Below are 11,336 nucleotides of genomic sequence, written 5' to 3'. Positions count from 1 at the left end.
TGCTAATCTATAATCATGTTATATCAAGTTTAGATTGTTGTAACAACTATAGATAACAAAATAACATCTTCAGAAGACTACAGTACGTACAGAGTAGTCACTAACCTAATGAAAAGTATATGCCAGTATGGTCACCAACAAATGCAAGAATCATAAACTCGTTTTTAGTTGGAAAATGACAACATTAAACTCTCAAATTGTTTTCAAAATTACCCGATTCCATTTGAACTCCTAAACTGTGTTGTACCTCGACATGGATAAAATGAATAGTTAATTTATGAATCCTGTTCACAATAAAGGATGGATAAAGGGGTGTTTGACATGTTTAAAAAAAATGGTGCCACGGTATTTCATGGCAGGCTTTGAGAAGAAATAAATGACGAGCCAAATGTGGAAGAGCTAGAAATAGAAGAGAGTTTTCAGGAAAAAATCTTGACCTAGAATTTGTACATGAAATCTACAAAGTCTTAGAAGCAACAGTGATACATGACGGTTGAAATATAGCAAACATTAAAGATGATCAGCCAGAGAAGGATCAGCATTTGAATTCAACATATACTTATTACATCTACTTCTCCTGGACGTCTGCGTACACAAAGCAAAGGTGACGGCTTTGATCACAGGCAAGCACTTCTTGGGTTGTGCTCTTCCTTTGACCGTAGAGGACGTGTCGCTGTTGATGAAGGCCAAGAAATAGATTTGAAGATTGAAGATGTATAAAGGTATTCGGAAATACCGACTCGAGTCTTCCGGATGCCACGATGGTCGCGGACACGCCAAATTCTTTGGTCGAGGCACCTCTGAGACCAGCTCCATTAAACCAAGATAAACTCCGGAAAGAAACTTGTCCATGATGACAAGTATTGGTGTTGGTAGGACGAAACACAGTGGGAACCTTTATAAGTTCATTCACTTACGTCTAGGACGTAATAGCTCTGAAGGACTCAGCACCGAAATGTAAGGGAACTCATAAAAACTCGCCGTTGTGTTTAATCCTACCCCAACATATATATATATATATATATATATATATATATATATATATATATATATACATATGCATATACATATACATATACATATACATATACATACACAAGTGGCATTATTTTATTACAAAGGATTACAAAGGCGGAGCATGCCGACAGGAGACCTTTTGGTCCATATCTAGGTCGGATGCGAAAAAAATCATAATAATAGAATAATAATAATAATAATAAAAACTATGATAATGTATGCAACAAACAAAATACATAAATAAATGCATAGGTATAGTTGAATAACAAACAAACAGGTGAACAGTAAATAGTAATAAATTGACACATAACTAATAATAAATGGTAATCAAACAACAAATGATAAAAAAGCAAAAACAAATAATATAAAATAAATCATAATCATTACAGCATCTTGCTTAGATGTTTATCTAAATGAGTCTTAAAACTTCGAACTGAACTACATTGCACTACCTGTGCAGGAAGTTTATTCCATTCATTTACTACACGGTTGGCAAAGTTGTTTCTACCTACTTCCAAATTGAATCTATTTCCGGATAGTTTGAGACCATTGTTTCTTGTCTGATTCTCATTCAATGTGAAAATTTTGTCACTTTTGATGTTGTCAATTCCCTTTAAAATCTTAAAGACCTGTATCAAGTCACCTCTGAGTCTACGCTTTTTTAGGGAAAACAGATTCATATGTTTTAGTCGATTTTCGTATGATTTATTTTTTATATTTGGAATCAGTTTTGTGGCTCGCCGTTGTACTTTTTCCAGTCTGTCAATGTCTTTAATGAGATTCGGTGACCATACAGAAACAGCATATTCCAAATGTGGACGAGCTAACGATTTATATAGCTTGTTAATGAGTGATGGACTTTTGAAATCAAACGATCGCGCAATCAGTCCTAGAATCTTATTTGCTTTCTCAGAGGCTGAAATACACTGCTTGGATGATTTGATATCGTTACTGATAATTACGCCGAGATCTTTTTCATTATCCACTTTTGTTAACGAATTTATTTTATTTTATTACATTTTATTTCATTGCATTTTATTGTATTGCTTTGTACCTTATTTTATTTAATTTACTTATATTGCATTTATTCTTTGTAAATTAGATGTATGCACAATTGGGTATGTAAAGTGGTCCAGTCATCCGGTACTCGGAAGACTGGAAGAGGAGGGGGGGGAACCCGGACAGCTTCGGCAGTGCGGAATACCTCTCCCAATTTCAACCACGGACAGTATAATAGCTCAATTGAACACTGTTCATTTTCACTCCCCTGAAGACGGTCCTAGGACTAGGACCGAGACGTCGGGCATTAAGCTTCCCACTTTGAGTCTGGTGTTTTCGCTCCTCCCCTTACAACATGGATCCCAGACTCCAGATCTTCGCACATATATATATATATAAATATGTATATACGTATATATGTATATATATATATACATATAGATATATATATTTATGTATCTATTTATATATATATAAATATGTATATACGTATATATGTATATATATATATACATATACAAGGGATTTCTCCCCGTCTTCTTTTCTGCATGAGGGGACGGAGAGTGGGGTCGCCGAATTAATAAGGTGGCCTTGCCGTGGATGTGTTGTGTCTTGCGACACTTCTTCTGACACAGGGCATTGGACAAGATGCAGGGATGACCCGTCATCCAGGAGGTGCCAAAATAAGAGGGAGAGAAGAGGGTAGAGGGGAGTGGAGTATGTAGGGAGATAGAATGGGTGGGAGTGGTTTCTATGCCTTTGTCTTTTGGGGAAAAAGGCCTTTGATATATGTATGTATGTATATATTATTACCATTAGCATTAAATGAAGCGGCCTTGCTGTGGATGTGCTGTGTCTTGCGACACTGCTTCTGACCCAGGGCGGTGGGCAGGGTGCAGGGATGACCCGTCATCCAGGAGGTGCTCAGATGAGAGGGAGGGTGGAGTGTATGTAGGGATGAAATGGGTGGGAGTGTTTTTATGCCTTTCCCTTTTTGGCTACCTCCCTTGTAAGGGGGAAAAAGCCTTGGTATATGTATGTATGTATATTATTATTATCATTAATATTATCATTATCATTATTATCTTTATTATCATTATCATCATCATCATCATCATCATTATTATTATCATTATCATTAACATTATCATTATCATTTTTATCTTTATTATCATTATCAATATCATCATCATCATCATCATTATCATTATCAGCATTATCATTTATATTATCATTATCTTTATTATCTTTATTATCATTATCAATATCATCATAGTTCAACGTGGAACAGACGTTTCCAATATTCATCTGTTGGACCAGTATCTGTAGAATTCGAGGTTTCTTACCTCCTTTTTCAGCTGGGGTGAAATACTAGATATTGATAATAAGGGGTTATATTCCTGGAAGTGTTAAAGAATCCAGTGAGGCTTATTATATCATATGCATTAAAAGTTGTGAACAACCTCTCGCTGTTAATTTCTTGACCTTTTTTATTCTATCTTATTTTTTATTATCATTATTTCTAGGGGAGTATTAAATAGTTTTGCTAGGTATTTAATTAGGGTCTGAAAGTTTCGATCAATAGAATTTCTGCTATTTGTAACCTACGATGGTCATTTTTCCATAAATGATGGAGGTACTGTTTCTCAGATCTACTGTTGGTGGTCTCTTGTCATGTTGTTCTGTGTAGTGAGTAAAAATCCCACGTTGTAACGATGGTTGTATACTCTTTTTTCCAGAGTTCTAGTGAATACAATGTAAGTATTCTGAAGGGATGCACAATTCCCTATCTCCGGTGTAAGCCACGCTGTTTCATCCTAAGCGATTTTGTTTATTTGGTTTGTAAAATCAAACTAAGTTTATTTCGAAGTTTGGTGCTGAAGTTATTCCCTTACAATTGTATCATCAACTGTACCTGATGACGAAACACTAGGCTTTGATGATGTCATTGCATAACCTAACCTAACCTAACCTTCCCATCTCCTTCATACTATCTAGGAAAAACGTCGGAAAATGACGACAATATCCCTGTCCTATTCCACCTAAGATACTAGCAAGCTTAGTAACATAACCTAAAAGAGGCAAACTCTTTGGCTATCCCTCGTCCTATGACCCTAACAAAATTTGCTACATGGGGGGGGGGGGAGGGGGTTTGAATGATTAGCGACCAGGAAGGTTAGGTTAGGTTAGGTTAGGTTAAGCAAACTTACAGAAGAATCTTAGAAAAGTCTATCTAGCCTGCGGCAACTGATCTCTCCCACTATCGTTGTGTAATAATTTCATGATGATTTTGTAAAGCTATGAGGCGAAATAAAAACTTGATTTGTACTGTATACTGTATGTGGTCTAAGGAGTAAAATTTCATTTTCCCGCTAACAAATAATGAAAGTATCGTAGATTATTACAGAGGCCTAAATTAGCGAAGTTGTGTATATAGCGTTTATTAGAATATATTGCATTTGGCAAAGTCTTTCCTATGTTCAGCGAAACCTCACCCTTCATATCAAATGGCATGTATTTGGTCATAATCACTGTAACTATCATTATTTCTTTGTAGCAATTCTCTTTTGGAAATAACATAATTGGAAAGAGAATATAAAAACTAATATTCTTGCATGAAAAAGAAATTGTACCTAGCCACCACATTCTGTTTGTTACTGTGTTGATAAGAAATAGGGTATTTCAAATTATTTCTCATTGGTTAATACGTAGCGACACTATTCCTAACCAAAATCATACTTGTTTTAGGAGTCAAGTTCTACATATTTACAACATATAACTCATAACCATTCTTTATCATTGATGTCTACATTAAACCGAAAAAATTAGATGCAACAAATAAATTGTAAACAATAAAGGCTTGCGCATAGAACTGCTACCATATTTGTTATCTCTTCCCTGTACTATGCAATGTCGATGGAATGTACGAATTGTAAAACTGGATGAATTGTGCTTTGTACATAAAAATCTTTAGTTTTAGTTACATACTACAACTTTTAAGTTTTCCAAGTGATTCTATATCTTTACTACCACTTTGCTATGGTTATCGCCGTTTTTTATTAGAATTACTCCAGGAAGGAAAATCAAAGGTAACTACAAATGTGATATATTTTTTTCATGTGCATTTGCAATGAGGGATGATAAAATAAATATTACTTATTCTGGCAATATTGCATGATAACATGTTTATCATAAAGTACGAAATAATTTCCAATCCTCTTTTTTGCACTACTTTCAAAAGTGATGAGTTGATCAATTTTGTTGATACTGCGAAAAGTTAGTAGTCTTTGATAGGCTATCGTAATGATTGGAACACTTTTTCATCTCGGCATTCAAATGTGAGTAGTGCATAAAAGTGAGGTTAGTTGTCAGACATATAGTATCTTTTAAGTATCCATCTTACAAGTCTATTGTTTTTATTCATTTTATCCCAGTGTGACTTCATTTTTCTCAGTATTCGAGTGTAATGAAAAAATCTAATCTACTTCCCCCGTAGATATCAACCTTTCTGTAACTTTCACTATTGAAATTTTTCGCTTTCTAATCGTACATAAATGATTACAATATTTATTCTATGTTACAACGGAATGTAAAATAAATCTAAATTGAATTTTTGTTTGCTGACGTCGTATGCATATAATTAAATTACAAATAACAGAACGTCGCTTTGAAAGAAAAACTGTTTTTTATGACGTCATGTCGTCGTGCAAAACAAAATCTGCTTAGTCATGGTATTTTGTTTGAATAATTTCTTCGGAATAAAGGAATGGCGAACTTACATATCTATTGTGACTAGATATTGTGACATCAAGGCAGGCTGTCACTTTACTCTCCCAACGTGACCTTGAATATATTCAATAGATATATAATTAGGTGTGAATGGAATTTTTACGTTCGACGCTAAAACTGAGCAATCCATTTTATTCAACCTTTGTAATGTGCTGAAAAATGCAATCATGAATAGATAATGCTAGTATAAACTCATGTGCACAGTTAAATGTCGAATGATACCTGTAATTGACTACCGGTAATTATTAATCAGAAACACTGGCCACTTACTACCCCGTAAAATATCTACTTTCCTACAAGTATTAATTTTATTGTTTTTCTAATTGTTTATCAATAACTACGCTTATGACTATTAAATGTTATTCAGACAACAGTATTTATATATGAATATATCAAATTTCCAAATAGCTGGTCAGTTCAAATCGGTAGGGAAGCTACAGTTATGACGTCATGTCGGCGCGAAAGGTGAGCTGTACTGAGACAAACATATACAACTCTGTGGTCTTTTGCTTCTCATACAATAATGTTTAAATTATTCTTTTATAGAATGTCAACAAATATTACTTCCTACACTAAACCTGAGACAACCATTTCAGTGATACCATTGTAATGAGGTTTAGGTAATGCAATGTTGTAAAGCGACAATACATTGCATGAATAAACAAGGTCAGTATGCGAGCATTTCCGCAATCAAGTATATTATGATATCGACATAACTTGCTAGCTAAACAATGGCTGCTTATTACCCTGTATCGTCCTTGAATATGGATTTCCCAATGTTAATTATTGAAATACAAGATGAAAAAGCCTAGTATGCCAAGTTCAGTTATACTACAAAATATGAAATGTGTGTGTTTGGATATACTTATAAGTGTGTGTATATCTTTGTGTATATTCGTATGTTTGTCTGCATTTGTGTGTGCGTGTGTGTGTGTGTGTGTGTGTGTGTGTGTGTGTGTGTGTGTGTGTGTGTGTGTGTGTGTGTGTGTGTGTGTGTGTGTGTGTGTGTGTGTGTGTGTGTGCGTGCGTGCGTGTGCGTGTGCGTGTGCGTGTGCGTGTGCGTGTGCGTGTGCGTGTGTGTGTGTGTGTGTGTGTGTGTGTGTGTCTGTCTGTCTGTCTGTCTGTCTGTCTGTCTGTCTGTCTGTCTGTCTGTCTGTCTGTCTGTCTGTCTGTCTGTCTGTCTGTCTGTCTGTCTGTCTGTCTGTATGTCTGTTTGTCATTGCCCGTAAATGCATGAATGTATATGTGGATATGTGTGTAAACCTGTGTGCATGTACATGTGTATATCTATAAGTGTGTTCATGTTTGTATGTGTATGAATGATTTCCGCATATAGGGTCTTGTGTATATAATGTCTTGCGTACATGACTACATGCATATCTATGTGTAGGTAGATATAAGTGTGTGCATGTACAGTAAGGATGTTTTTGGGGCTTTTATGGATCTGGAAAAGGCTTACGATAGGGTAGACAGGAAGGCACTGTGGGAGGTTATATGGATATACGTGATAGGAGGAAAGCTTCTAGGAGCTGTCAAGAGTTTTTACGAGAGCAGTAGAACATGTGTCAGGATTAGAAATGGAGAGAGTGAGTGGTTCGAGGTAAAGGTGGGACCTCGTCAGGGACGTGTTATGTCACCCTGGCTGTTCAACTTATACATGGATGGGGTGGTGCGAGAGGTAAATGCAAGGGTGATGGGTCAGGGATTGGAGATGTATAAAGAAAATGGAGAAAAGTGGGAGGTGAACCAGCTGTTGTTTGCGGACGACACTGCGCTTGTAGCAGGATCAGAGGAGGGACTGAAGTTGGTGACAGAGTTTGGGAGAGTGTGTGAAAGAAGAAAGTTGAAGATAAATGTGGGTAAAAGTAAGGTGATGAGATGTACATGGGGTGAAAGTGGCAGCAGGCTGGAAGTGAGCATTAAGGGAGAGCGACTGGAGGAAGTGGATAGTTTTAGATACTTGGGAGCAAATATGGCAGGAAAGGGTGGAGTGGAGATGGAGGTAGAATGTAGATTGAGAGAAGCGAGTAAATGCCTTGGTGGATTAAAAAATGTAATGAGGAATAGACATTTGGGAATGGATGCTAAGAGGAGACTGTATGAAGGAGTGATTGTGCCAACAGCACTGTATGGGGCAGAAACATGGAACATAAGAGAAGAAGAGAGAAGGAGTTTGAATGTGTTTGAGATGAGGTGTCTGAGAAGTATGATGGGGGTTACTTGGCTGGATAGAGTGAGAAATGAGGAGGTGAAGAGGAGAACGGGTGGTAAGGGAGTTGGGAGATAGGGTGGATGAAAGAATATTAGGATGGTTTGGGCACATGGAAAGAATGAATGAAGAAAGACTAGTAAAAGAGGTATGGAAGGCAGATGTGGAGGGAGTGAACATGAGGGGTCGATCTAGGATGAGGTGGATGCATTGGGTGAAGGGGGCTTTGGGGAAGAGGGAATGTCTGTTGAAGAAGGACGGGAGAGGACAGAAGACAGGGGTGAATGGAAAATAGTTGTATATGGATGATGCTGTGATGCATGAGGTGGAATGGGCGGGGGGATGGGGGTGAGGTAGTATGTGTGAGCAAAATTTGACGCAGCCCGAAGGGATTTCTCCCCGTCTTCTCCTTTTCTGCATGGGGGGACGGAGAGGGGGGGTCGCCGATTTAATGAAGCGGCCTTGCTGTGGATGTGTTGTGTCTTGCGACACTGCCTCTGACCCAGGGCAGTGGACAAGGTGCAGGGATGACCCGTCATCCAGGAGGTGCTAAGATAAGAGGGAGGGTGGAGGGTGGAGGAGGGGTGGAATGTATTTAGGGATGGAATGGGTGGGAATGGTATTATGCCTTTTTCTTTTTGGCTACCTCCCTTGTAAGGGGGAAAAAGCCTTGGTATATGTATGTATATATATATATATATGTAGATATATATGTGTATATATATATATATATACTAATATGTAGATAACCGCCAAAGAAAATAATAGCTTATACGAGTAGACCAAGGGTTTTCGTTTATCGTCACTCTATCAAGACATCTACAAGGAGAAACAAGTGTGTATATATAAAAGAAGGGTGTTAAGTGAAGGAACTAAATGGGGAACGTGGTTCATCCGGAAATCTCTCTCCCGGAGGCCTACTCGTACAATTTCCGCTCCTGGGCTGCGAGTGTTTGGCCATCACTCTCTTAATAATGGATTGTCTAATGTATATAACCTTTGGATTAAATTAAAGTTGCTAGCAAATGTATCCTTGATCAGACTGGATTCTGTTGTATTCATATTTAATTGGGATTTAATTTCAATAATATCTTTAACACCTTCCTAATCAATACAATGGCTAGAATCCTTTATGTGAACAAATAACGCGTTAGACATATGTCCACTTTTGACTCTATATTTGTGTCTTATTATTTTTGCTGTTAGTTCTTTTCCAATTTTATCAATATAGCATTTGTCACATTGCTTGCATGGTATTGAATGCACGCATCCTTCCTCGTTGCGTTGTGTGTGTGTGTTTGTGTGTGTGTGTGTGTTCTCTAACTTTGGTATTTTTATACCTACAGCTGTGAGAAAACCAGCCAAGAGCTCCCAGAGTGGAAAAGAAAAAGGTGAACCGTGATTCTTTGCCGCAGCTACAATACTAGCAGTGATCACAGCTGTTTCACATTCGGGCAGGTGCGAAATCAATTCCCATACTTCAACCGATGGTGACTTGTGATAGAAACTTGTATCACGGAGATACCTTGAGCCTTTGTCTGTGTTAAACCACTCCGAGCGTAGCCAAGCTGAATATATATATATAAATATACACATATGATTTAGATATATTTTCAATAATCACAAAATGAATATGTTCTTTGAATAATCAGGATTTCTCGCCATTTGTTTCTAACCAACAGCGTGGAAAAAGTACGCCTGGTAGTTGAGAACCTTTAAGATAATCAGCAGCCTTCTACTTTATATGTCATCGCGCATTATCTCGCTTTCCGTAGAGTGTTCAAGAGTTTTTGACTGGAGTCTCACACACGCACCTCTGAAACAATCAGTGCCGCCGCCATGACCCAGCCACTGAAGGACAATGTCCCTCTTAGCCAACCTTTTGCGTGCCCTAATTGCCCAGGTGTACCCGACGCCTACGTGGTCGACGACTACCGAACCGGCGATCAGGTGTGCACCGGCTGCGGGATGGTCATACAAGAGCGTTGCATCGATCCCAAGAACGAATGGCGAAACGTTGGTGACGGCGTGGATAAGAGTCGTGTGGGTTCCTCGGAGGATTCGCTGAGCACGTCACTGCCGTCGACAACGTGCGATTCTTATGAATACCGAGGAAGACAAAAGTCCCCCTTCCTCAGCAAGAGCTTTGACGACATTGAGCACATCGCGGGCAGGATGCACTTACCGCATTGCATAGTCAAAATGGCAAAGGGGATGATTGTATTTCTACATGAAAATCGGAGGTGCAACCGTCGGAATGCCATAGCCACAGCCGCGGTGTATGAGGCATGCTTGCAAGAGGGCGCCCCACGCACCGCCCGCGAACTTGCTGCTATCACGCAGGTGACCATCAATCAGATCTTCAGTGCCCGAAAGCTTCTTACTCAGATGCTCGGCATGGGTTCGATATCTTCGCATATTAAGTGTAAGGACGTAATTCCACGTGTATGCTGCAACCTTGAGCTCTCGCCCCAGGTGGCCAAGCTAGCCTCTCATTTGGCAACCGAGATCGAGAGTCGGAACTTGCTAGATGGTCATACAACAGCGGGTATTATGGGCGCAGCAATCATAGTAGCCTGCAGATTGTTGAAGGTTTATTTGGACCAGAATGCCGTTTCCGATGCGGTGTGTTGCGGCTTGGGCACCATCAAAAACTCCCTGAAAGTATTGGGTGATAATCTGAAATCACTCTTGCCTCCCAAGTTCCTCAAGACTTTACGTCAGCAACACCTCAGTAGGCGTCTGCGCATAAACCAGGAACAAGCTAAAAAAAGACGGGGAAAGACTGCAGAGTTACCTCATGAATATCTTCAGGGCCAGGAGTCAGATCAAGGACAGTTCAGTCAGAAACATGATGAAAATAAGGAACAAGATCGGGAGTCCCCAGAGACTCCTAAGCAGCTGATAGACGGTCATTCCAAGATTCAAGAGCAGCCAAATGACGATTTTCTTCAGCCCCAGATGGAGCCAAAGCAGATAGACACTAAATGTTGGGAAGAAATAGATCATGAGCATCTACAGTATCGGGCACAAATTGACACAGAGGATTTTCAACACCAAGAACAGGCTGACCAAGGTGGTTGTCAACATCAGAAGCAGCCTGACCAAGGTGGTTGTCAACATCAGAAGCAGCCTAGTCTAGATCGTTCCTTACATGAAGAAAAAACAGACTATGATCATTTCCAAACCCAAGAACAATCTGACCAGAGCAGTTGTCAAAATCAAGGACAGCCTGATCTGGATCGTTCCTTGGATCAGAAACAGCCAGGCCAATATCATTCTCAACTCCAAGAACAAGATGACCAAGTTGATTGTCAATATC

General features: G+C 38.9%; 1 protein-coding gene across 3 annotated transcripts in view; it reads left to right on the top strand.

The window, feature by feature from the left end:
- Nucleotides 1-5,274: 5,274 nt before the first annotated feature.
- LOC143033044 (transcription initiation factor IIB-like) overlaps nucleotides 5,275-11,336 on the top strand; it is a 7,066-nt gene continuing 1,004 nt past the window's right edge. The window contains exons 1-3 of one of the 3 annotated variants that reach the window (XM_076198245.1): nucleotides 5,275-5,354; nucleotides 9,361-9,472; nucleotides 9,697-11,336. The exon at nucleotides 9,697-11,336 is cut by the window's right edge and continues 1,004 nt beyond it. In XM_076198245.1, the coding sequence (XP_076054360.1) occupies nucleotides 9,854-11,336 (1,483 nt within the window). In that variant the 5' untranslated portion in view covers nucleotides 5,275-5,354; nucleotides 9,361-9,472; nucleotides 9,697-9,853. Of the gene's footprint in view, nucleotides 5,377-9,360 lie in introns of all 3 variants that reach the window. The other 2 variants (XM_076198244.1, XM_076198243.1) reach the window with 2 other exon arrangements.

The sequence above is a fragment of the Oratosquilla oratoria genome, chromosome 15 (assembly GCF_046742065.1).
Source record: "Oratosquilla oratoria isolate Oo_2021 chromosome 15, ASM4674206v1, whole genome shotgun sequence".
Taxonomy (NCBI): Eukaryota; Metazoa; Arthropoda; class Malacostraca; order Stomatopoda; family Squillidae; genus Oratosquilla; species Oratosquilla oratoria.
Note: the sequence above shows the minus strand (reverse complement) of the source record. Positions and strands in the feature narration are given on the sequence as shown.